A 27560-nucleotide genomic window follows, 5' to 3' on the forward strand; every position below is an offset into this window, starting at 1 on the left:
TAGCTTTGCTCACCTCATGATACACATGACTAATCTGGACAGCTAACATCTCCTGAACCATTCTGCAAATATCCCGAATCAACGGGTGACCATCACCATATCTATCCACTTCCCGTATCCAGTCAATCACCATGGCAGAGTCTCCCTCGATGCACTATTTGTCGACACCCAGCACACATCTCGCATACCGGATGCCCTTCCAGGCAGCTCGTAGCTCCGCCCCAACAACAATCAAGTCTGGTGTGCTCCGACCTCCAGCTGCAATCAATCTATCATAATGGTCCCTAACAACAAAGTCCACTCCACCGAAAGCTCTATCCATCGCCATATCGCCATCAAAATTCACCTTAAGATAACTAAGAGGTGGGGGTACCCAAGAAAGAGAAGCATACCTAGGCGCTGCAACACCAGAAAATGTGCCCCAGATATTCCTAGCCAACTCAGATGAAGTCGATGAATTCACCGAAGAGACCTCCGCAGCCTGGGTCACGACTCTGTCCATCACAATCCTCAGGGGCGACCCTCTTTCCTCGATTAGGCGTCCATTCCTTTCCTTCTCTTTCTTCGTCCCTGGAACTTTTTTTTCTTAGGAAAAGTTTGAAGAATCGGAAAGACAGGAGGAGAAGAAATGGGAGGAGGAGAGATGGAGGGGAGGAAGAGGTTTGCCGTGCTGCTGTGCGCGGAGGACTCGGAGTACGTGAATTTTTTTTGTGTGTGTATTGTGTATTGCTATAACATCCATAGGTTGAGCGTAATTGTGTTTAGCGCAAATTAAGCCTACGGAAACGGGGGTAATGTTATACCTAAGCATATTTTCTAGAATCAAATACAGCAAATGGTTTCCATTCGCATACATGCTGTCTTGTTGGCAAGTTAAGAAGAAGAAGAATAATGCATGTACGTGTAATGGATACTGGCATTTTTTCCGAAGAGAAGTTTATTCTTTAAAGAAAACGCGAAAGTCGCGAGAAATAGATCACTCGCTAACGGGACACCACCACATTCCACTACTATAGGCTGAAACTTGAAACACTCGGCCCCTAAACCCCATACACACGCTAATTATATATTGGTTGGTCATCCATGTCCCACGACCGTCTTATACTCTTTATTTCAAACTTTGCATGAATGAACCCCATCTCAAACCATGCCATCGCTGTGAAGCCCGTTCTGTCCTTCGCCGCCCTTCCCGAAGTCTCCGTCCTCCCCGGATATCTCCTCCAGCGACTTCCCTTTGGTCTCCGGCACCATGAACGTAAACAAGAACCCTAGAAAATTCACCACCGCCAGTCCGATTATCGCCTTCTTGATCTTGTGGGGGTCCTCGTCCAGCGTGAATCTCTGCACCAGGAAGGCCGCCAGGATCGCCCCCGCCTTCCCCGATGCCGCCGAGATCCCGTGGCACGTCGACCTGAACCTCGCGGGGAACAGCTCGGCCGGCACGATGAACGTGGTGCTATTAGGCCCGAAGTTAGCAAAGAAGAAGGTCAGCGCATAGAGTACCATGAACTCATGCGGGTGCCCGTGGCAGAACCCGGTCTTGCTGGTCTTGCATGTTTCTCCCCGGAGATTGGAGTAACGGAACCCGATGATCGCCATAAACAACGACATCATAAGGAACCCCCCGAGCTGGATCACGAAGCGGCCTATCTTGTCGATGAGGAACACCGTGAACCAGTAACCAGGCACGGTCCCGAACAACGCCACCAAGGACATGGCCCTGGCTATCTTGTACACCTCCGTGATCGCGTTCATTGCTGGCGCCTTCGGCACGAGACCAGCCGAGGAGAAGATATCCTTCTGTGCGAGGTTGCCGGTGTAGAAGGCGATGTCCAGCAAGAACCATGTAGTCGAAGTCCCGATGAGATGCCTTCCATGTCTACGCACGAACTCCACGGAGAACAATCCGTAGGAGTTCTCGGGGTTCCTCTTGGTCTCCTCCACGGGTATGTCGGTGTCGAGGACCTTCATCATGTCGGCGGCTGCCTTCTTGTGGTCGCCTTCCACGAGCGCGGTGAACCTCGCCGTCTCCGGCATCTTCATCCGCCAGTAGTAGGTGAGGGCCGCCGGGACCGCCCCGAGCATGAGCACGATCCGCCACACGAAGTCCGCCTGCGGCGGGGTCGACAGCACTTGGTTGTCCTGAAAAGCCGGCGGATTGTAGGCGAGGAGGAAGAATTTGGACACCGCCATCGATACCGCCCCTGCGACGAGGATCCCGACGCCCTGCATCGCAAACACCGCCGCGATGAAGCCGCCGCGCGTCCGCTGGTTTGCATACTCCGACATAATGACGGCGGACAAGGGGTAGTCGCCACCGATGCCAAAGCCGAGCCAGAAGCGGAAGAAGCACAGGCAGCCGATGACGGAGCGGGCGGTGGAGCCAAAGGAGAGGCCCGAGGCGATGGCGCACCCGACCATAGTGACGAGGGTGATGCCGTAGACCTTTTTGCGGCCGAGGCGGTCGCCGAGCCAGCCAAAGAAGAGCTGGCCTGCGAAGGTGCCGCAGAGGGCGACCCCCTGGATGGCGTTGCTGACGTCGTCCGGGAGCTTGCCGGGCTTGCCGGTGGTAGGGTCGTAGTAGTAGAGGCGGCCGAGGAGCTTTACGAGGGCGCTGATGCAGAAGAGGTCATAGGCATCGGTGAAGAAGCCCATGCCGGCGATCACGATCGCTTTGAAGTGGTAGAGCTGGGTCTTGGCATTGTCGAGGGCCGAGAAGACGGATGGCGTCCCCTGAGTCATCTTTGGGGAGAACTGTGGCGATGGTTGGGGGGAGTAGCAGAGGAGCCGCGAGTTTATATGTTGCTGCCGGACTGAGTCCACAAAGGGGACTGGCTTAGGGGCTGCCGAAGTTTTTCCTCGGTGGTCGTCACAAACCATGCATGGATGCTTGGCTTGAGCTGTGGCTTCTAAGCTGGCTTTGTTTTACTCTTTCTGTTTGCTAGCCAACCGACATTTTTTCTCTCTTGTTCTTAGGTTTCTCAAGATATATTCCGAGGATATGCTTCGGGTCTCACAGGAGCCATATCGCCTATGGATTATCGTGGCAGCTCTCCAGAAATCTGAGTTGGTTGGTTCGATCTCTCTATATATAGTTAAATGTTATGAAGAAGTGGCGATTAAGCTTTTGACTTTGGAGGCAGGCTTCCTACATGATGGAAGGGAGGAGGATTTTTGCAGGGACCTTTCTTGTGATTTTTCTTCTGATTGGTTTCACCAGAGCCCAAGGTATGTTTCTGCCCTTCTTTCCAATGAGGGTGATGGTTTTATGTTAAATAGTCCTCTATAACAGATGCTTTGAAGGAAAAGGGAATCAAGGATCCAAGAGCCCATCCCAACCTAGCCCCATTTGAGCAATGGAGGAGTGCTTATGATTGCCTGCAAAATGTATGCTATGCTATCTTGCCATCCCTCCCTCCCTCTCTCTCTCTCTCTCTCTCTCTCTGTGTGTGTGATAAGAATTAGTGAGTCATAGATCAAGATTTTATTACTAATTCCAATTGTTCTTCTCGACTGTTCTCGCAGACTTCAACCAGTTGTCCGGAGAAATACCAGTTGACAGCAAAGGGATGGGTGAATGTAACCAAGGGCGAGACCGGGCTCTACTGTGACAAGTGCAAAGATCACACGATAATTGTTCTGGCGTGCCTTGAAGATGTGATGCGGACGGAGCACTACAAATTCGAAAGTGGCGAGAAAGTGGCGGACATCAGCCTTACGATTACAGATGGGTGCTTGAAAGGTCAAAATTTGGCACAACTTACCGTTTGGATCTTACATCTTGCTTCATTTGCAATATAAGGGAATTACTAGCAAAATTTACGATATTGATTAGTATCTGAATATATCATACCGTATCAGTATTGACCGATGCATCTCATCATTTTGTACCATACCGCATGTCAACATTTTAATAGGATGGTACCAATATCAGATTCGGTACCTAGATGATGAATTTTGATTGCTAGAGTGAAATCAAATTATCAATAGAAAAAAAAATTACTCTAAGTTCGAAAAATTCTGGAAGTCTTGAAATTAATTTTAGCTTTTTTCATTTGAGAAAAATGACTTGAAATTAGCTTTATTTATAGAGGCCAAATGGAGCTAATATGGGATTACCTCAGAGATTTAATTCTTTCGGTTACCATATTAAATTATTAATCTAGATACAGATGCTGAATCAAATGTTATTAGTCCCCTACAAAATTATGCGGAAGACTAGCATGGTAAACAAGCTGGCCTTTTTTTCTAAACATAAAATAAAAAAGCATTTGCATTACTCTCGGAAACAGTAGGTAAAAAAAATTTTCTGCAACTCGGAGTCGAATTTAAAATTCTTTTGCACCTTGATAGCTCAAACTAGTCATCCTATCATTTAATAAATCATTTGTTTGGTCTGACACTGGTATGCAAAGACATGCAGGTATTTAATTCATGCATGTAAAGATACATGCGTGCACCATTGCAGACACAAATAGTTTATTTGAACAAATTTTATAAAGATCTCTTTTCTCCTATCAGGTTTCACTGGAGAAGCTCTACATGCGAGCAATGCAAGAACGCTGCTGGGGAGCAAGATCGCAACATACATTTCCGTTTTAGCAGCATGGCTTTTCGTAACCTATATGACAATGTGATTTGATGTGATGAATCCCCACCTCGGGACAACATAAAGCTGTACTGCATTATGTCCACATATTAAATAAGAAATAAAGTTCCGTATGCCTTCAACTACGTAGTTTTCACTGCAACTCTTCACCTGCTCATGGTTTAAGCAAACGGCCCTTGGTCTTCAATCATCCCGTGGCATCATTCTACCATATTTCTTCATTTCTACGTGACTAGGAGTACTTGTACAGGGCTTCACTTTTTGTGTGTCCCCGGTGAGCTGCCATGGAAGGCCGCGCATGTCATTTCCCTCTTGTGAAGTAGAAACAGAGTCTTGTTTTCATAGCAGGGAGCATGTCAAATTATATCTATCGTCGGAGCTTGTCAAAATATATCTATCATCCTTTTAAGAAAACTTATCATTTCTTTTTTCTTTTCTTTTCTTTTCTTTAATAAAAAAGGGATACCATGGGAATGACATATTTTATGTTTGAATTCAAGTAATAGACCCAAGCATCATTCTACAGGTTCGACAAGAGAGTTGATAATTGTTGAAAAATAATAATTTCATATCAGGCAGATTAGAAACTTTTGTGGTGCTTATATATCATTGGGCCTATCCATCTAAATCTCTAGATTTTTCGATTGGACCGTAACTAACTTGATATGATGATATCTCTTTATTCAGGGTTTGCAATGAACTTTAGACTCCATTTGGCAGATCTTTCGAAAATAAAGCTTTTTTAAGTAGAGCTTTTACAAAAAAACTATTTGATGTTTGTTAATTATATTCCTAAAGTATTGTTGAACTTTATGTGTTTGATAAATAAATTTAAAAAATACTTTTGGTATGACAAAATGACAAAATGATAAAAAAAAAATATTTTACAGTATAATACAATAAAGCATAATAAAATATAATATGTATTAATATATAAATATTTAATACTATAATATTATTATAATATAGTAGTATAATATTGTATACTATATCATAATAATATAACATAATATTAAATTATTTAACATAATATAATATAATATAATATAATATATTTAAAGTATAATATAATATTAAAAATATAAAATATTATAATTATTAGCTTATTATTTAGATGAGCGTGCACAGCCAATTTCTTCAAAGACAACAAAAAATGATAAAGTTAAACTGCATAAGATACTTCAACGTCTTTCTTCCTTACACAGCAATTAAGTGAATGCTAGGCGATGTCAGATTCTAAAAAGGAAAAAAAATGTTCGGCATAATCGAAACAGCTGGCAGCCAAAAGGAAAAAAATGGCATACCGAACGAAAGATGCATTCGATTTGAATATTATTGATGGAAATAATTCTTCCATATGATGGGGTCGGTCGAGGAGGAGGAGGTTTGAGGGGACTCGCTCACCTGAGTGCTGCTTTGAGGATCCAAAGGACTTGTGTTCTCGCCGTCGCCGGCGGTACTGATCCTGCGGAGTGGGAGTGACGGTAATAGAATGAACCGCGCCTTGTCTTCTTCAAGAACGGATCTGCCATTTTAGCGAATAAAAATTCTATAAAGAGTCCTCTATAATATTAATACAACATCATACAGAGGACCCTCTCTCGAAGGCCACGTCACCTAAATGGGAACCTCAAAGCACCATCCAAGTCCCAGGAAAGATGATGGCGAAGAATTCGCCGGTGCCAGAGGAGTTGACAAGGCGGGCCAAGGTGATGGGGGAGGAGAGGCACGCGGGAGACGGCAACACACTCGCCGGCATCCGGGGTTGAAGCCAAAGGCTAGGCTCTTCCCGAAGATGAAGTTGTTCTGGCGGTAGACGAAGAATCACGGCCTCCATTGCCGGCGGCGAAAGCCGAATCAATCACCACCGCCCACCACCAACGCCGGATGGCGCGGCCGGCTGTCGTTCTTGTCTCCATCTTTGTGGATGGGCCAGAGCTTCTTGAATCGCTCAGAATAAGAGACACCGACGGTCATCGTCATTGCTGGCGTCGGCCGCGAGAGATGATTGCCGTGGCGTGGTTGGAGCCACCTAGGGCTTGTGAGAGAGAACAGGAGAGCAAGGGATGGGGCCCCGCAAGTTGTAACGTCTGGTTGTTGGACAGAATTAATGACGTCGCCGGAGATGGGGACCGGGCGATGGCCGGAGTCTGTCATGGCATGAGAGGGGAAGAGAGGAGAGAGAGGGGGAGATCAAACGAGCTCATGGTGATTTCGTCGGTCTGGATTTATTATATTTTATCACAAATATTTTGATTTAAAAAAATATATAGTTTAAAATAGTTTTCTGATGGAGCTAAAACAGCTTTTTCAGAATTTTTTTTTTCAAAAAACTACTTTTAGTTTTTGGCCAAATTAAAACAGCTTTTCAAAATTTTTATCAAATACTTCTATTTCATCTAAAAGTATTTTTGGAGGATATAAATTAATTTTTGGTCCTTCAAAAATCTTACCAAACGGAGCCTTAGTCTAAGGAGTGATGAGGAACAACTCTGATAACCTACTAGATTTGTGATGCAGGAGGAGGTAAGTCAGTAAAACTTCTTTCTGTATGACTTAGAGTTGGCTAGAAATGTAAAACCATTTGCCTACGAATCCATCCACTTGGCGACTCCATCTTCTAATAAATTTGTTTTGTGAAAGGTGGCAAGCTTTGGGTATAGATATATATAGTCGTTAGATGGAAGGGAGGAGGAGCTTTTGTAGGGACGCTTTTGGGGTCGTCTTCTAAATGGCTTTATGGAGACCAAGTCATCTCCTCACACTTCTTTTTGATGAAAATCTCCTTACACTTCTTACATCATTTGCTTGTTTTGATGACCAAAATACGATACCAAGCCCGTGACTTCGTCGTCTTTTGTTCAAACATTTGGTGCAGAGAACAAGGAGATTAAGTGACCATGGATGACCCATAAGTAAGGTTGTAAAAATATAAATAAAAATAAGTCTTGATATAAATAGATATTATTTTACACTAATTCATATTTAAATAGTTCATTGGTTTCTTTTTTAAAAAAAATAGTTCACTAATTTGTTAGTAGCACGATTTCCCAAAAATTAGGAGCAAGTATTTTACACACATAATGCAGGCACCTTTTCCCATTACTGGTTCCACTGGAAAAGCCTTCCCCGTGAGCAATGCGAAAATGGTTCAAGGGAGCAAGACCTCAGCAGATGTTGCAGTTCTAAGAGCATTGTTTTTCATAACCTATAACCTCATCTTTCTTATATTACACAAAAGAAATAAGCTTCCACATAGAATAACAATGTATATATGTTTCACTCTGGCTCTTTATTTGAGACATACAATTCACCTGTAGTCGATCGTCACATTAAATTCAAAAACATGTACTTTTGATCTTTCAGTCCATAGCTTATAATGTGTAGTATATTTCTCCATCTTCCCTCTTGTAATGAGACATGACATCAGAGTTCATCATGTGGGAGGACATGGTTCCAATCCTCAGAACTCTTCTTCCTGCAACCCCAGTGGCACCTCCAAGAGCACCTGGAATTGAAGAGCTGAAGCCTCCTGGAGTGCAGTGAAAGGATGCTGGAGGTGGAGGGAGACCTGGAGGGAACCACAGCATAGCCATCATCCATGTACTCAGCACCTTCAGGAAAGAGCTGCCACAGAAGGCAGCCGCCTCCACTCCCCCCACTCCTTGTGGAGTTCAGTTGGGTGGTGCACACCGTAGTGATGAATTTGTCTCTAAATGTCAAGTTAAATCTATCATCCTTCGAAGATACACCGAACTCCCCAAATATGACTGGCATTCCAAGCACATTCTCTGAATCATCGATATGGTTCTGCATCCAAGTCTTCACAAACTGAATGTGCTCATCGGTGATCGAATTTGATATCCTTCATAAGAGGTTAAATTCAAATAAGAAATCCGTAAGCTATATGTGCATGTTTTTAAGTTTTTGATGCGTTAAGTAAATGATTGCTAGTTATTGCTGGGGTCTGAGAACTCACCAAGAATCCGGGTAGATATGCGCTGAAGCAAAATCGATACCCAAAGCTCGATGGTTTCTAATAAAATCGGTTCCTACTTTCCCTGCAAAAGTGTTGGGATTGAGCTGCAAGCGTTCGGGAGTAGAGGGACCGTAGAACCCTTCAGCTCCGATTTCTAGCAGGTGCAGTGGATCAATGGACTTCACATGAAACGCCATCTCTTGTATCCAAGCCTAGAAAAGCCCAAAAATTGCACTCAATAATGCTGCTCTTAAGATTTAGACTCATATTTATATGCACAAACTTGAGCATATATATTTGTAGCCTGAAAGATCTCTAACAAGTGGATTGGTAGCTATACACCATCAAGAGAAATAGCTGTAGCATTTGATGCAGATGCAGGAACACACACCTGCAGTTTATCACCCGAGGGATCGGAGAGACAGCGCGGTTCATTCATTAACTCCCATGCGAAGATCGTTGGGTCATCCTTGTAAGTAATATTCGTGTATGTATTGACTCTCGTGAGGATGGCCTGACTCAGATAAACAAGCAATGAGAACAAAAAAAAAGAAAGATAATACAGTATTACAAAAAAAAAAAACAAGTTCATGAATAAAATTAACCGATCATGATAGGGTAATTAATCGTCTGAAATTGATTCAGACTATGGAGAATGCTTTGGTGGTTTGGATTTACTGGATGCATGGGTTATAAGAATGGTATACTGTAACGGCCAAATCGAGTGGTACGGAGCGTACCGTACCATACCAGTTCGGTATCAATATTCGGTATGGGTAGTATATCGATACTTGGTACATTCAAAAATTTCGTACCATCCTATATTGTACCGATACTGTACTAGTGTGATACCGGTATAGAGTTCGGTACTGAGACGGTGAATTTTGGTTATAAAGTTCCTTCTATCGTTTATGAATGAATTATTAGTTTGTTCCTCAAAAAATGGATACGGTGCAGCAAGCAATATCATGCACCGAATGATTTAGTAGACCAGAAATCAAATATAAAAGCAATGACTACCTCGACATGAGCTTTGTAATAGCCTTTGACGGTAGGATCGGAGAAGAAATCATCATCAGAAGTTAGGTTCAGGCCAGCAGCTTTTCCCCATTTCACGTACTGTGCTTTCCCTCCATATCCCTCCCAGTTGTTTGTTAATGACAGGATCAGCCTGATCTTATATTTTCTTGCTTCGCTAACCACAAAATCTAGTGCCTGAATAGAATGGAGGAGAAAAGGGCAAAATAACTTTTTATCATAAAAGAACCATCCATAATTTAGTTGGCATCACTATAGAATTATGATAATTGTAAAGTTTCTGAATCAGAAATAAACTTAATATCCTTCTTATTATCTTTTTCTTTTCTTAAAGAGAGTATCTTTATTATCTTTTCTTTCTTTCTTTCTTTTGTTTGAGTGAAGAGGACTGGAAAGCCCACCTAAAAGGTATTTAACTTCTTTTTTTATTATCTCCTCAATACTACTTATCATGCAAATTTCCCAAGGAACGAACAGCTTATATTTGATTGAGAAGTCGCTTTTGCTGTCATATTCAGTGATATCACTTGCTTACCCTGCAAATTATATCTATCAAAAGATCATATATAATCTGTGGCTTACAAGTTATTAGATGATTGTTGAACATCATCACTTTGTAAATTAATAGATATCATACACAAACAAACCTGTGCTTTTAAGAGCCACAAATCATTCCTAATTTTGTTATGCTCTAAATCCAAGATGGATCATGGACCTCCTAAATTTCCCTAATATTCAGTACATTTATAAGCATGCATCCCAAGACCTCCACAATATTAGATGGCTGCTCTCATGTTATGCAGGTGGGCTATCAATAATCACCATGTCATTAAGTCACTTTTTCTAGAGATTCCGACCAATCACCATTATGTGACATTAGGCTGACGTACTGGCTATACAATATAAATTTACAAAAATTGCAGTGCTATCACTTAGCAGTCCATCTTAATAATTATGATTATATTCTTCTCAGAAAGTCTAACACCAAATAAAATATCGATATATGTGACCACCAGCTCCAAGTTACCATTTGAATCTGCCAACCTACAAGATTTGTGGCCACACTTTAAGATACACCTACTTATATTCTAATACTCGTGCTGCATATTAGTGCGCATTTGATGCATGTAGAATAGCATATTACCTTGAAAACTTCTTCATCATAAACTGAAGGAGATTTCTGAAGAGCTCTCCACCCGCCATCGTTGAATGCCCAAGTCCTGCACACAGTGTAGCCAACTGACAGTGCTTCCTGAAATACTTCAGTGACCTTTCTCCTGGTGGACTGGTCGACGGCAAAGATCATCAACCAATAGGTGTTGAATCCATTAAAATAGAAAGGTTGGCCTCCAACTACAAACTGGTTGCCTTTCCTTTGCACCATCCCCCATCCTTCATCCTCCATGCCATCGAAGCTATGAGTCCTAAAAAATTTCAAATTAAAGAAGCTCAACAGTGCCACCAAACACTGAAGCCTAATAAATTCTGCGAGTTGAGAAGCAATAAGAGGAGTTAAAAGATAGACTGACCACCCATGACCATAGCTTGAGAAAGGAAGGTAGTCCTTCATGTCATCCACCATGTCCATATTTTCATGAACGTCATGAATATGGGCATTTGATTTTTCAATGGAAGCCATAAAGTTTATTACTAGAAAGAAGAATCGAAATAGAAAAGGGAGGAAGGTTTTGATTGTTTTGTCTTGCATGGTGGCCATAGTTCTTTAATCACTCTACTAAATGCTTTCTTGGGATCGCAAATACTTTCTCGGTTTTGAGTTATTTATATATGCGCAAAGAGGGATCAGGCTTGCACTGTAGTTGGAGAAATTTGTGGACTTCAGTTGGAAGCAAGACAATGCGTGTGAGCTCACACTCTTGTTGTTTGAAGTATTTGAACAAGTAGGGTTCAAGAAAAAGGAGCGGGTCCGGTCAGGGTTATATGAGATCCTTTTTGAGAGGAATACGATGTTGTTGTACCCATATCTCAACTAGAGAATCTAACCGTCCGACGTGTCATATTTCAGGCCTTAAAATTGCGCGCAAAGAAAGATGTCTTTGGGAGGTAAGATAAAAAAGTGGGGCCCATCGCTATTCAGCCGTGGCGCCAATCCACGTGGCAGCTTACGAGTTTATCACCCTTTCACGTCGCGGCTGCCTTCGCGGGAGAGGAGTTAGCGATTTACGCAAAGGTTTCTTTTGCACTTAGGCCCTTTAAAAATTCTGATGTCATCACTCATCATCCCCTCTTTAGTATTATTATTTTTGGCACTTTAAGTGTCACCCTGAACGGTGGGAAACTTGGTTAGACAAGCAAGCATTTAAAGTATTAGAAGAGCAAGACATGCTTGGATAGGAATTAAAAGGTCAGCAGTGCATGCACAAGCCATTTAGCCCAAGCAAGTAGGTTTCATTGGTCGCAAGTTTGAGCTTCATGGTGGTTGTTACTTCTAATAGGTCCACCGAGGTGGTTTATGTATGTTAAACTAAAGTTAGGGTAGATATTATGGTTCATTATGAGAGAATAATAGGTTGGGAATAATTTATACTGTATTAAGGAGAAAAATTGGTGAGATTTTTACGAGTATTTCTCTGAATGCATGAATGGGTTGAAATGATAGAGATCGGCAGGCTAAAATCACATTGTATAAATTGTTTAGACAAACAGGGCAAAAAAAAGAAGAAAATTTTGTCAACAAGAGAGCAAGAAGAAAAAGAAAAAGAAGAAGAGAAAATTAGCGAAAAATTTGAAAAAATATTATAATATTCTAATAACAATAAGGTCATCGGCACTCGATAGAGGCAAATCAAACTTAAACTGGAGCTAAGATATCTGGTTCTCGTAAATATTGTTCATTTGAGATTAGTTTTGCAAAATTTTGAAGATAATTTGAATGAGTTGATTCTTTAGATGTTCAAGAAAGGATCAATTTTTATTTGATAATAAGAAGTGAACTTTTAACGAGCAAACTACTTTAATTTTTCAATATGGAATCAAAACTCGGTACGTATACCAGCAAGTTGGAATCATGTCCTGATGAGATCCTATCTCAATTAACTCATAACTTACAATACTCTACGTGGCCCAGTGCAACCTGACCTTTTTGATGTGATCCAATTTGACCCATTCTAACATAACCCAATAATAAATTACCATTTAACAAAAGAAAAACAAATTAATCACCAAATTAACTGAGTAAAAGAGATCAATGACTGCTAAGAAAACTTGACTCTCATACTCCAGCCCAACCCAAGATAAAGCTCTTACCTTATAGGCTCTAAGCCTCCAACCCACGCCCGGTCATGTAAAATCCGGATCAGAAGATATGATATGAAATCCGTCGAATGGAAAAGCATTTAACTCAGACATGACCGAGCACACCCACGAAAATTATACCACAAATTGGTTTAGCTCTATACCAATACTTATTAGCCATTTTGTCGAAATTGTATTAGCCAACTCATCGTAGCTACTCCTTGCATGTAAGATGGTGAGAACCACAATCTTCTCACAAGTTCGAGCTTTTTGTTACTCGCTCATGAAACTGGACCGACGGACAATAAAATTCAAGAATAACCGATCTTATTATACCACTTAATTAAACACAACAGAGAAAGGGAACAACCATTCTTATATTTTACCATATAACTTGCGTATTAAAATACCAACGAATTGAAAGAGGAAGCAGCCATTCTTATTAGTTGAGGTCACTAGTATCAATATAACCATGGCAACTCTTTCAGAACGCATGCACCGGAGAGAGATTTCGTGATCACGCACGCACGCAAGCGAAACGCAATTTTGACTGTTATTTAGTGAAAAAAAATGGATACGGAGGACAATATATAGAAGGTATCAAAGCAAATTGGTCCTCCTAGTGATCCCATCCCATTTCACGAATTACGCTTAATATTCTAAGTTCTAAGCGTGCCCAAAGGTCCCAAACGAAGGACCAGATGATTGGAGACTAGTTCTATACGTCTTACCTGCATCCATGTGTCAACCCTTTCATCAAACAGTCGAGAAGATCCACGCACCAATCCCTGTGAAAAATATTACTTGTAAGAGGGGCCAAGGAGGAGCAGACCCGAGAAGAAAAGGACATCAATATATTTGAATTAAAAAATGAGAAGAGTAGAAGAAGTTGTACATGAAATAGCTCAAATCAAAGGGTATCCAATGCTCGCTCCGGATATTTCCTTCCTCTCTTCCTGTATTGCTGATTAGAAGGGAGAGAATTGAAGAGAAAAGAAGGATGCAGAGAGGGAGACGCATGCCGACTTGCCAAGTAGCCATGATACGTGTAAGCAAGGAGAATTTGGTTTCCATGCAAAAATAAGAAATAAAAGGAAGGGAACGAAATAAAAAAAGGAAGAAGGTTTGGACGTACTTGGGCCGGTGTCCTCACATGCCAGTTTCTCAACGAGTAGGCTGGCCTTAAGTTGGCTCCATTCAAAGCAAAAAAAAAAAGATGGCAGATGAGTGCAAGGCATTGGCGCTAAAGGATAAAATGTTAGAAGAAACGGTCGCCGCAAGTGCAATGGTTTCAGATGGCTCCATTAGACACTGAAGCTGTGGATGCGAGAAATAAAATAGCAACTAATGGATAGATCTGATCCACAATTATTAGGAGTTTGTTAGTTTGATAAAGAATTTTTTCCCTCGAGGTATAATTTGATCTTCAATCTTTGATACAATGGCCAAGAGATTTGCCAACCCTTTTTTTTTTTCTTTTTTTTGAGAACTAGAATTTGAGAAAATCTAGTTGAAAATTTACATGAAGCTGGTTGTTAGCTCTTCTTCCTCGAAACAAGTAAAAATTGGGATGAGGGCAGGATGGTAGCTAGATACACGCATGAGAACAAGCTGTTTTGTTTTTATGGAAAGCATTGTTGGACTAAGCATATCTTGATGTTCTGCATCTTATCATAGAGTTATTTGTGGAGATTGAGTGGTAAGCCTGGCCCTCTAACAACTCAAGTTGGTGAGGTCATGATGCAAGCATCTCTCACCCATTCTGCAAAGTGAATGTCGATTCAAATAATATTTAGTTGTACCATGAAATATATATGCTGTAACCTTTGTATCCCAGTAACTGTGGAAGCAATTGCACGATGCTCTACTTCAGTGCCATAATGGAATCCTATGTGCTGTTTTCTGCAAACCAAGATACAATATTAGAACCTGCAAATATTGGTCGCATCAACCAGTCTATATCATCCCAGTAGCTTCTAATACCCAAGTTGTCGAGGTTTGATGATGATATTCTGCCAACTGAATATTTATGTATTTAACAAAACATACAATATTATAAGAAGAAAGCAAATCGACTTTAATCTTATCTTTTCCTTCTGCAATGATCTCACCCGGCGATTCATGAAAAATAATCTGCAACTATCACTCAACTCACACATGTATAAAACAAGACAATATGTGGTAGTAGATAATCTTATAGCACAACCATCAGGCCTTTTTCTTCTTTTGCAAATATTTTTTTTTAGAGAGAGACAGGGGACTAGTGGGGGGTGTAGGGACACACATCCTTGTTGCTAGGGACGGGGGTATGACCACTGGAAGAACACAGTTTACCATCCAACCACTTCAGTTGTCCAACCATATATCTATGCGGCGAACGGCAGGCTATCCAATGTCATCTACTCTTAAGGCCCTGCATCGCAACTTCTAGCAAACACCACATCCATGCGACCCACAAATCATGCATGGCATGCCTCACACGACATACCCCGAAGAATAGTGACTTACCAGGTACCAACTGTTGGGGCAAAATTGAACGAACATTCCGATTACAATCTTGGCGGATAAAAGCCTCCCATTTTTAGTTTAGCTGATACTGGTGCGACCTGGTCAAACAGGATGAAGACGAGCACCACGAGGAAGCATAGAGACCTCTACCTCGAGTCGGTGAACAGGTGCAAGAGAACCACCGAGGTGGTAGCACGGTAGAAACGGAGCTTTGATTTTGCCAGAGTGGCTCAGGTTCGAAATACGCAAACATCGATTAAATGTAGGGACCGGATGTCCCCCGTATGATTTATCCGATGAAATTGCTATCTAGTCTACCAGTACTTAGGTGGTACAGGTATGACGTACTCACACATTGGGTAACCTACGAATAGAGAAGGGTATGAATAAAATTTGTCTACATGCATCGAACATTCTTCTGCGGAGGGAGGGCCTAGTGTGGGATTGCTACACGGGAGAGGTCTTCCTCTCCTTCCTCTTCCCTTTTTTTCCAGAAAAAAAAAAAAAAAAACAGGTGCAAGAGACTGCAGTTGCTTTATGCATTTTTAGAGTCGGCTCTCGCGTCAGCCTCCATTATCAACAGTATTTAACAAAATGTTGGGAGAGAAATTGGAAGCTGCCTTCGTTCATTTTCTCCAGCTGTTCTCACTTCAGTTTCACTTATCAGCAGTTACTCACTAGGGCAGTGTTTGGAAGGTCTAACACCCTCTCTTTTGCCCATTGGAATCCAATGCCTAATAATGCGACCACACCAATTAATTAACTTATCCCTCCAACCAAATGTACAAAATTCCAATTCCGCAAATAGCAGCAGTCTTACTGCGATTCAAGGGGGGAATTGATGAACATCAGCTGCAGTTCAAATAGGGAGAGCCGCATAACATGCTGCCACCTTATCAAAGGGGGAACGAACTTACAAACTTGTGAAATGTGAGGCTTATATGATCAAATTTAAGTACAGCAATTACAACTGCTCAGCATCGAAGTTCTAATTAAGACCCAATTGCATGTCAGTCCTCAAACAGAATGATCCAATCTTTAGTTTGCTGGATTCATACTAAAGATAAGCCAAACAAATTTGTCTGCTATTAGAACTCCTGAATGGCACAGAGTCTCTGCTCAGGGATGTCTAATGGAAACTCAGGTATTTCACGTATAATTTGCTTACAACAAACAACACCACTTGCGTTCATCCTAAAAATTCACCAATGGCTCACAGGAACATCCAAAATAAGAAATAAATCGGAATGCGGTAGCAAGTAGAAATACACACGAGTCTACAGCTTCTCCAATGCCTTTACAGCCTATCATCCACCTACGAGAAATACTTGAACAAGGCTCCTGAAGAATGTCAAAAGCACGAGAACCAGGTCACAAAAGATATGATACAAGAGACTTCATACAATTGGTACCTTTTGTCCCACAAACAGTGAAGTTGCAAACACCAAAAATGAAGCTAAAAGGCTGAAACTCGGCCTGAGAATTTCTGAATCTCATTCCACATCATAAGGATCTTAACTAAGGTCTACCATGCAATAATTATCTAAAATTACCAAAAGGCACCTTCAGCAATATGCATCACCAGTCAAACTGGTTAAAAATTAAAATCAAGTACATAAAACATATAAAGAGAAGATTATAGCAAAAACTCGAGGACAAAACTATGAGCAAATTTGAATGAAAATATACGGGTGAAACACCACTACATTTGTTTCCCAATGGTCATGGATCAATAGATATAAAGAAAATACATAATCATGTTCCTGCCTTCCGACGTCCGACTCTAGCAACAAAGCCAGCCTTAATGGGTGCAACCGACCTTGCAGAACCACACTGAAAAAAAGAAACAAATTGATTCAATGAAAAAAAAGGAATTTGAATATCAGACTCAGAAGCCAAAAATACAGAAACAACAATTCACTATTCAGAAACATCAATTGCATCAGAGAACCAAGAAAAAACTGCAGATTCTTTCAAAGAAAAAATGTTTGAGCAACAAGAACCCTATGCTTACGGGGAACAAAAATGATGGGTAAATCATTCAAGCTCAAACAAGCTAATACAATAGTTAGGTTCTTTGATGCTATGTGAGCTAAAAAAGAACAGGACAATAATTAACTACAGTATGCATGGCAGCTTCTCTATACAACTTTTTTCGGGATCAAAACATGTATAATTCACCATTTTTTTTTTCAATATAGATTTGGTGCCCTCATGTAGGTGCTTGTTTAAATAACATCAAACTGAAATGTTAGAGGAATTTGAAGGCACACCTTTCTGATCACTACTACAAAATATCCAATAAGAAAACTTATATCTACTTAACCTGGTACTCCAGACAACCACTGCCATGACAAGCCTGATGCAGTCAACTTGTTTGCACTCAACTGATGTATATAATAACTCCCAATTTCTGCATAATAACAGAACAGCAAACTTGTAAAAGAGAACCATAGCACAACAGGTCAGCAATGCACTGGCCTCAGGAGGGTAGCAAACAATTATCACAATTTAGTCAAACAATGTAGGCAATAATTTTGCAATCATTAAAGGCCAGTACAGAGGGCTGGGATGATCACATGCAAAACAGTAAAAGCAATCTCTGCAAAAACAAAAAAGAAGCACGGATGAGAAAAGGTGGAAACTGAGTATAAGTATACTGCCTTTTCTAAGATACCAAGACTCAACCCAATCTGAAAAAAAATTATCAAAGCCAAAAAAGCAGTCTAAACTGTCAGAAAATCCAATCTCGATATAAGACCTAAGTGAGATCCTCCAAACGGAACATGAACCCTTGCAAATCTGGAAGGTCTAAATCATATGAACAACATGTTGGAGTTGCAAGACACAACACATTATGACATGCATGCCTTGTATTCCATCCAAGAGCCCTCAGAATGATATGATATTCTTATCAAACAAATAAATCAAGCGATCTAAGCAATATACTAGCTGATCATTGTAGGACTTTTATTTTTTTTGGGGGAAAAAAAGGAGCTATATGCAGTAACATGAACCAACACTGATTAATAGGCAAACAGGAAGTCCCAAAAACTAGTCAGCGCTTTCTAAAATATTCAGACCCAACCCAACTTTAAATAAAACTGACTGGACCTAAAAACAAATGCATTCAAATGATAACAGCAAACCGATGTTTTTCAGGAAAAGACATAAAGAAACCCCCCCTAACACACTCAGGCAATGACAGGAATAAAAGAACCTGATATTATGTCCCACTGGTGTCAGATTACAATCATGAGAGACACCAAACCTGACAGTGCCTCTGACATGCCCACGTTCAGCATGCATGCACGCACAGGGAGAGAGAGAAACACACACACACACAGAGAAGGGGGATAGGGGTGGAGAGAGGGCAGATTAGGGCATCAATTGGCTGTATACCCTTTAAGAAGGACTCAGAATCACAGTACATTCTTATCATACAAATAAATCAAGCAATGTAGGCAACATATTGGTCGATCATCATGGGCCTCATTACATAGGACAGAAGCAGTCACAACTATCCAAACTGATTTTTAAAAAAGAAAAAAAAAGAAATAGGATATGGCCAAATTTATAATGTGTTTTCTGAGTTACGGATCCAAAGTCAAAGGACTCAAAAACCAAACAGAAAGGATGAGAAAAATAGTTGGGTCCAATCTGTAACAGCAATCTGAACTTTTGAAGGAAATAGAGGGGAAAAATGACACCCAATTCATTGAGGTAGTGAAAGGACTAAAATCTAATAATAATGATGCTCGCGATGTGGGGCATCAGTATTGAAAGGTCCAAACCCTATCTGACCTCTTGAACCTCTGAAATATCTACCCATAAAAACAGAATGATTTTTTTTCTTTTTGATTTTTTAATGAAGGCCTCAGAGTAAAAGGAGATTCTTATCATACAATTGAATCAACCGATGTAGGCTATATAGTGGTTGATCATCATAGGCCTCATCAAGTAAGGATTGAAGCAGTAAAAAGAATCCAAAATAGTTTTTTTAAAAAAATAGAAATAGTAAAATCCCAGAACTACTAAATTCCCTTTTCTGCCAAAGCCAAAACCAAACCGACTGGAACTGAAACATAGTTGGATCCTAGCTTTAAGACCAATTGTCATTTTGAGAAAACAGAAAGGGAAAAGAAAGCCACCGAATTCGTTGAGGTAGTGAAAGGACTAAAATCCATTCATATTGATCCTAGTGATATAGGATATTAGTCTTAAGAGGTCTAGACCCAATCTGACCATTTGAACCTCTAAAACACCTAACCATATAAAACAAAATGAGTTTTAGGATATTTTGAGGTTTTCTCTTTCCTTCTCTTTTTGTGTCTTGTGTGTGCTAGGAGGGGGTACGTGCATGCATGATATCAGTTCCTTAAACTCCCTCAAGATATGTAGGCACTATATTGGTCAATCACAACAGGCCTCACCAAACAAAAAAACAAGACAAATGCAGCAACAAGTACGCTGATTGCCAAGTGAGTGTGAACAACAAATTTCAAAAATTTAACAAATATATACAAAGAAAACAATAACTCAAGTGGCTACCTGCTCACAGCGGAGGAAGAGAAACGGTTTTCCTTAGAAAGGATTGTATCAGGACTTTTGCAGCCATTGCATATGACATACTCATCTGGGAAAAAAGAATCAAAATTACACATTAAAGATTACCAACATCCTTTTGGGACCAAAAGTACAGAAAAATTTCCAAGTAGTGTTAAAGTGTAACATAACAGCACCATTCTGGCAAAATTTAAGCTCTATAAAAACTTAGCACCAACATAATAAACTATTGGCATCTATGGAGAAGTTCATGGTATTTTCAATTTTATACCGTTTCTTTTGTCAACTTCAAAGTCTGGAGCCTAGATAGTATCACATTACAAGGCTTTGCTTCCTCTTCTCCATAATGGAAAGCACCCAAAACTTTGAAAGCAAATTATTAATTTGCATCACATTTATGTGTGAGTTATCCAAAATTAACAGCGAAGCAGTCAATTTATAAAAATATAAACCCTCACGAATGATATTGCTGTTGACATTTTCACACATCATTCAATTTTCATGATGTTGTCCTTCACATTGGATAGCTACTTGTGCGGAAGTATTTGCAAATACTAGGTGCACTTTATACACTTCATATGATTGTGTTGCCATAACTAGAAATAATAAACTGATCATATGTGTGAACAAGTACAAACTGGCATAACTGACCAATCCAGAAGTCGAGCAGCATAAATCTTTCTCCTAACAGACCAGGCAGTATTATAACATCACTAATAATTAGTCCTTGCAAAAGTAAAAAGGTAGTAAGGTACTCATAATGATTTTAAAATGTGACAATTGCTTACAGAATTGACAGGCATTACAACTTTTACTTAAAAGATAACATTAAGACACTTCTAAAATAACATGATTTAACACATTTAGGGCTCATTCTTTGGTGGGTAAATATCATAGGAAAGTTGGTCACCTTTTTCATTGACCAACTTGCCCATGTTCTTATGCTTCTCTGTATAGGTAAGTTATTTTCCCAAAGGTTGGGGGGGGGAGTCTTATCCACTTAGGAGGTGGGTAAGTCATTTTCCATCAGCTGAAAAAATAAGTTTTTTATTTTATTCTTAAAATAACCCTAACCCTATGTAATAATATTAATTATAAAATATATAACATAATAAAATATAATATAATATATATAATATTATAATATATTATATTGTATTCTCTTTATTATATTATATTATATAACATTATAAACATAATATATTATATTCTCTATATTATATTATGTTATATATTATTATATATTATACTATACAATATAATAAGATATAATATAATATAAAATATAATATAACCTAAAATGTAATATAATATAATATTATTATCATATAATAATATGTTACTATTATAATATAACATATTATTAACAATAATATATTTTTATTATAACATATTATATTATATTATATGTAACATGATATAATATAATATTATCATATATATTAATATTTATATAATAATGGGTATAATGAGAAATATTGATAGATTTTAGTAACTTACCAAAGAAAGTAATAATGCAAAAAAACTTAGGTAATAGATTCTGGAGCCATTTTTCAATGCATAAAAGAATATGGGTAAATTATTTTTTTGTCTAAATGTTGTGTGTAAAATACTTACCCAGAAAAATACAGATTCCTGGGTAAGTTTTTTACCCTCCAAAGAACGGCCCTTAAGGATATATGCATAACATATCATGTATAATCATCTGTCGATCGTTTATAATATATTAATGGATGGTAAACACTTTTTTTTGGTAAGAGGATGTTAAGCACTTTTAAAACTGTAGTAGATGATGGAAAAAGCTTGTGTCCTTGTTTTTTAGTTTTTATCATAATCCCCCACATATCATTCTAATAGCTTTTCAAGATTTCTTATTTTTTGAGCCCTTTATTCTAGGCTCCAGTCCATTTCAACTAAAATGCACCAACTCGAGGATGGCAATTTAAAACTAGCATGATGAAAATCTACCCTTCCTACTGGGCAGGAAAAGTCTTTTATGATGAACTATTACTTCTATGAACATAATGTCTCTTTGGTTCTGCTGATGTCTCCGCCTTGTCAATACATTAGAATAGTGAAAATAACCAGAGTTACATTATATAACAATAACGGTTGGCTGAATATAACTAACACACAGCACGAAAACAATTGCTGCCACACACACCCAAAAAAAAAAAAACTTAAATCTGCCAATAACAAATTACTCATCAAAAGGTGCTGATATATAAGTAGACTTCCTTCAAGGTCATAATAGACAATAAGAAAAATGTAACAGTGCTATATCACTTCAAAAATGTAAGTTTTAACATCAGGATAGTAAACTTACTGACATATCTTCTAAGGATACCCTCAAAATTCTTTGGAGCAAACCTTCCCTTGATAACCAATCTCTGCTGCCCATCAAGGGATCCACTCGTTCCCATCTCAGCAAGTAAGAAAGTCATAACATGCTCAGGTTGCCTGTGCATCCTGGACACCAATTAAAATCTCATTATTATGTGAATAACCAAAAAAAATGTAGAAATGGAAAAAATAAAGACAAAAAAATTACTAGATTTTCAAAACGTTAAATTCAAAAACAACTGTCCTTCAAGCATGTTATATTCATCCATGGTTAGTGAATATGTTCAGGATTCTATGCACGGAGATTGTGCTGCATATGAAAGTGACAATCTCACCAAAGAGGAAAAAACGAAGAATAAATCTAAAAAAACAATCAAACAAGCATCCAGTTTATGTGTTGCAAAGGTTCAAATAACAACAATAAGGAATCTCTCTTTTGCTTGGTATACAAAGAAAAACTGTAGTTCACAACCAAGAACAATCAAGTTATATCAAACATATAGTAGAACAAAGACAATCCACATAACCTTGGCTTAAAAATGGCAATCATAAATGACTCTAGATAGCCGAGTCCAATTTCCTGATATTGCAGCATTTTTTGAGAATAATAATGCATCTAGTTTATGAAAAATCAACCATCAGTCATGCAACATCAGATAATTTTGCCTGACTTGTATCTCAACCTATAATCTATATCGCATGATTTAGGAGTGACGAATAATGAGAAACAATTTGACACCAATCGGCGCATGATATTGCGTCAAAAACCACCAGAGCAGGATGGTATGACCAATACCATATCGTTCTGATGCAAAATTGGCATTGGTATAAGTACTAAGTTGTTGAAACCGGCTATATCAATACATTTTCGATACCGATCTGTACCAATCCATATCAGCAGTACCGTATTGGCCATACCGGTTGGTACTGATGGATTTTAATTTTTTTGCAGTTATCAATTTCGGTACTTACTGTTGATACCGGTACCATATCAGTAAGATGAAAAAATCATAGTCTTCAATACTAGTATTAAAACCTTGATAATGAAGGCCGAGAAAGGCCAAAATTTTTCATAATGCACCATGTGCCGCAGGATGGCCAGTCTTTGCATATCTCTTGACCACAAAATTGCATTTATGCCCCGAAACTTCATCAAAAATGTTCAACAAAAGGTATCATATCAATTTTGAATAGGTGGCAAAGATGTTCATGCTTAATTCCATTTTGTCTCATTAGCAGTACAAGGAAAAAAAAGTATTCCAAAAAGGCGCTTGTATCAAATGTATGCCAAGATTTAGAAAAACCAACAAAAGGAAAAGTAATGCCAGGTAGCTCTTTGTTGTTCTCACGGTGATAGAAGATTCATACTTAGAAGCCAAGAATTACAATAAGAGTATTTGTAAGAGTAATATTGTGAGGTAAGGAACCGCAAAGTTCTTATTCATTATCAACACATTGTAGTCTAAAAAATATAAATGAGTAAGATGTATTGAATTTGGGAAAACTTCATATCAAATGTCGTGAAACTTCAATCTAAGGTGAATACACATATCCAAAGAAAGTTTATCTTGAATCCTATCAGTAGGATTTAGCTCAAATTTTTTTCAATGCACAATACATTATAGGTCATTCCAATGAGACCTGACACCATTGGTCAAAATATTTGAATATATAGATACATATATTCAAATATATGCTCAAAAAATCAAAGATTCTTCTTTACATGGTCCATCATGCATATTCAAGACCTAATTCAATCACTACCATACATTATACTCCCACTCACAATCTATTATACCGGTACTGGGCACTGTACCAGTTGTCTGGCGACACGAGTCGATGCGGGCCACACTGTGCCATGCTGGGCCTATACCGATACAGAAGAGGGCGAACGCAGACCATGAGAGAGAGAAAAAGAGAGAAGGGGGAGAGAGGGAGGGAGAGAGGAGGCTGGCTGAGGGTGGCAGAGGCCATCAGATTCCTCTCCCTCCCTCACTCGCTCTCTTTTCTTTTCTTTCCTTCTCCCTCTCCCTCTCTGGTGACGGCATCTCGGTTTCGTTGCCGGAGCCATCCCGGTCTGCCGCCGATACGGCTCGAGATGCCCCAAACCGGACGGTTTGGGACAATTCCGCCGACCCCGCTCCCACTTCGCAAGCTCACAACATTTGTAATCAAAACTCCCTAGGAGGGGAGGGATGGGGCTTTAGATAACTTTTTGTTGTTTAGGTAAACCTATTCCAACCGCTTTAAGTGCACTATAATTAGAAACAATTATATATATCTTGGTCGGGAACTCAAGGTGAAAACCCACTCGTTACTACTAAATCTCTCATTACTACTAAGCTGGAGATTGCTTGGCACAAATCCTTAGATGTTTCTTTACTTAGCGAAGGGCAAAACTTACCCTGATTTAGCTTCCCTAGATACCTTACTGTGATCATTTCTATGAAGCAATTCAAAAATTAGCATGTTACTAGTTTCTGAATCACTTTTGTAAATGATCAATATAATTTAGTTTGTTAGTAATGATACAAAGAATGGTATTAGGAATTAAATACTAAGCACTAGGTACTTTTGCACCAGTTATAACCTTTGTGTTATATGAAAGAAGATGTTAAAACATTAATGGAGCAACTAGCTAACAAAAAGCTATACAATTCCATGATAGCAAGAACAGCAAAAGCCAATTCCAAAAGATCACCGGAATCAGCAACTGCATCATGAAAAACACAGGTAACTTCATAAATTGTCATCTTTATGCATCATTAAAAAAAAATCATATAATTATTTAGAAATATACTCATTCTGCCCACCAAACTCGGCTCTAGAAACATTTTTTACCAGTTCAGGTACAAGCGCACCTGTTAAATTTTCAGTTTTCTCAGCTAGTTTATCCACATCATCGGCAGGATCCTGAATTACCACCTTCTTCTTTTTCTTCTTCTTTGTAGGATCAAAGGGGGCAACCTACAAGAAATCACCATGAATACATGACATTTGATTTTTTTCCCCACAAAGAAAAAGAAACAAAAACACAATTATCCCTGCAAAATTGTCGCAAGTTATTAGAGATGCACTAACAAAAAAACCACAAGTGTGATTCTTATTGCCATTGTACAACATTAACCCTAGTCTTACAGTAACCAAGTATGTGTTCTGCACTCAAACAACAAAGCAAGCCTATGTCTGATACACAAAGAATATATCTTTAAAAAAAATTGATGAAAAAAGGACTACAGAAAATTTACCTCCGGCACCCCCTCCTTCATCTCAGCTGGGTTTTCTTCAGCCATATTAATCGTCCCTTCAAAATGCATTAGGCGAATTAGCTAAACCTATTTAAAAAAATAAAGGCATAGTTAATTTCTATTCAATAATCTTAATAGTGCTAAAATTTCAACAAAAAAAAGGGCACAGTTTGTCGGGTAACAGTGTTCGATGACTTCAGGTGGGTTACATCTAGCTAATTCAATCAATGAATCATGAAGCAAGAACTCGATCAAGACTAAAATTGTTTGATGAGGATCAATAGTGGGTTTCAGGGATGCTCAGCAAGAGCCAAGGTGATTGGTTTGACAGGCTGCTTAGGTACTATAGTGATTCAGGGCTTCTTTATTTGGGCCAACTTGGATTCATACAAAAAGGAAGACGGACCCTTCACTAGAGCCCATGGACTAGGTAGAGAGAGAGAGAGAGAGCAGAGATGGTTTTTTTTTGGCAATCATAGAGGAGGAGGAAGGCCTTATCTTGTGTCTCTGGGGAAGAGGAAGAAAACAAGGGAAAGAGAGGGTCGTTGCATCCTTCTTAGAAAGGGGAGAGGGAAGGTCAGAGATGGTGGTCTAAAAAGCGACAGCACACGACGATGGTAGGTGGCAGAGAGCTGCAGGCCGGGATGGAAGTCTGACGAAGAAAAGAATCCCAAAAATAAAGCAAACAAGGGATTCTTGCTCGATAAATTTGGATGCTGTCTTGCTCATTAGCAACCATGGCTCTACTATGGAGGTTCATGGATGGATCAAGGCTCACGCGAGATTCATCAATAAGGAGTGGTGGTGGTGTAGGTGGTCAGAAAAAGAGAGAGAAGATGACCAAAAACAAGGGTGGGACAAGGGGTTTCTCCTTTCGATTGATTTTCGGCAAAGCGAAGCATGCAGCGGCAATTCAAAGCTTGGAGAAGAAGGGTAAAGAGAAAGGAAGAAAGAGCTTTACGCCTTGATTTTCGGCAGGCACAAGAACAGGATGCTGAAAATTCAAGGGAATAAGAGGGAGAAAATGGGGCTATTCTCATTGTTGGAGGGAGGGGTAGGCTCTATTTATAGAGAAGCCCGAGGGCTCCCGCCGCCCCAGCGCTCCCGCCGCCCTGGACCTTCGACTTCCAGCCGGCATTGTCGAGAGAGAAGAAAGGATGGGACACTGTCGGGAGACTTTCATCCATTACGCGCCAGCACACCCAACTTTGGCTAGGCTATATAGTCGGATCGATCAAGCAGGCCGAGCCCCGACCAGGCCGTCACACTATATTAATAATCTGATCCGTTCGATGCGATCTATTAGCTTGAAATTATTTATTCATCAAAAATTATTTGATTTAAAGATCTTTAACCAGCGCTCGCAAAATTAGATAGTTTCAATAATATAAAATATATGTTTTTTTACTACTACATATGTAAATTAGAGATACCTAACTTATATGAGTTTTAATGTGCAATTAGTTTAGAAATAGTAGATATCGAGCATCTCAAATTACTAATATAGTATTACCAATATAGTATTGATGGGGGGCAAAATGGATCGTCCTGCTCGGGACAAAGGATCATCCCATTCCAGTCGAGCAAACTTCGGCACCGACCAGACCGAACCTCGGCTCTGCTAAGAGCCGAAGGCTCAACCAACCTCGGTCGAATCTCTCCGCTGCTACGACCTGCAACAATCTCTTCTTATGCTTATAACGACGTCCCGGGCTCGAGCTCCGGACACCTTGTTGCGTTTGCTGCAGGCCGAAGAGCCTCTTTGACCACAGGACTATATGCCGATGCGCTCCGACCAAGCTCGGAGCGTCTTTATACACGTCGACACGTCTCGACTCAAGCTTGAGGCGTCCTTACATTCGCCGACACGTCCTGATCCGAGCTCGGAGCATCCTTGATATTCGATGACGCGCCCCGAACCAACAACGTACCCCGATTTTCGTGCTTGAGGCACTCTACCGAACAAACCTCGAAATCGGAGAGACTAGACCAACCTCAGCACCCGCCAAGCCAA

At 39.7% G+C, this 27560-nt stretch overlaps 2 protein-coding genes, 3 non-coding genes and 1 pseudogene across 6 annotated transcripts; all 6 read right to left on the reverse strand.

Moving 5' to 3' along the window:
- Positions 1 to 1140: 1140 nt before the first annotated feature.
- LOC120110332 (low affinity inorganic phosphate transporter 8-like) lies at positions 1141 to 2742 on the reverse strand. The gene has a single exon (XM_039125157.1). It carries the CDS (start codon positions 2740 to 2742, stop codon positions 1141 to 1143), a length of 1602 nt encoding a protein of 533 aa, XP_038981085.1.
- Positions 2743 to 7786: 5044 nt separating this feature from the next.
- LOC103702153 (mannan endo-1,4-beta-mannosidase 8-like) lies at positions 7787 to 11374 on the reverse strand. 2 transcript variants are annotated; one of them, XM_039124364.1, is made up of 6 exons: positions 11156 to 11374; positions 10771 to 11041; positions 9609 to 9803; positions 8980 to 9102; positions 8589 to 8800; positions 7787 to 8474 (listed from the first exon to the last, which is right to left on the reverse strand). In XM_039124364.1, the coding sequence occupies exons 1-6, from the start codon at positions 11341 to 11343 to the stop codon at positions 8036 to 8038; spliced, it is 1428 nt and encodes a 475-aa protein (XP_038980292.1). In that variant the 5' UTR covers positions 11344 to 11374; the 3' UTR covers positions 7787 to 8035. The 2 variants fall into 2 exon arrangements, with proteins under 2 accessions (XP_038980292.1, XP_017697071.1); XM_017841582.3 differs by having other exon boundaries at positions 10771 to 11050.
- Positions 11375 to 16953: 5579 nt separating this feature from the next.
- On the reverse strand, positions 16954 to 26797 carry LOC103702228 (annotated as a pseudogene).
- LOC113462419 lies at positions 17865 to 17947 on the reverse strand. Its single transcript, XR_003384692.1, has one exon. It is a non-coding gene; the product is annotated as a small nucleolar RNA SNORD34 (small nucleolar RNA).
- Positions 18799 to 18883, reverse strand: LOC113462421. Its single transcript, XR_003384694.1, has one exon. It is a non-coding gene; the product is annotated as a small nucleolar RNA SNORD34 (small nucleolar RNA).
- Positions 19260 to 19344, reverse strand: LOC113462420. The gene has a single exon (XR_003384693.2). It is a non-coding gene; the product is annotated as a small nucleolar RNA SNORD34 (small nucleolar RNA).
- Positions 26798 to 27560: the final 763 nt, after the last annotated feature.

This window comes from Phoenix dactylifera, chromosome 3 (genome assembly GCF_009389715.1).
Source record: "Phoenix dactylifera cultivar Barhee BC4 chromosome 3, palm_55x_up_171113_PBpolish2nd_filt_p, whole genome shotgun sequence".
Lineage (NCBI taxonomy): Eukaryota > Viridiplantae > Streptophyta > Magnoliopsida > Arecales > Arecaceae > Phoenix > Phoenix dactylifera.

Coding starts and splice junctions, on each gene's coding strand:
- LOC120110332 (XM_039125157.1), bottom strand. CDS start 2,742: ATGACTCAGGGGACGCCATCCGTCTTCTCGGCCCTCGACAATGCCAAG.
- LOC103702153 (XM_017841582.3), bottom strand. CDS start 11,343: ATGGCCACCATGCAAGACAAAACAATCAAAACCTTCCTCCCTTTTCTA. Junction 11,051..11,155: donor TCAAGCTATGGTCATGGGTG/GTCAGTCTATCT, acceptor GAAATTTTTTAG/GACTCATAGCTTCGATGGCA. Junction 9,804..10,770: donor ATGATGAAGAAGTTTTCAAG/GTAATATGCTAT, acceptor CATTCTATTCAG/GCACTAGATTTTGTGGTTAG.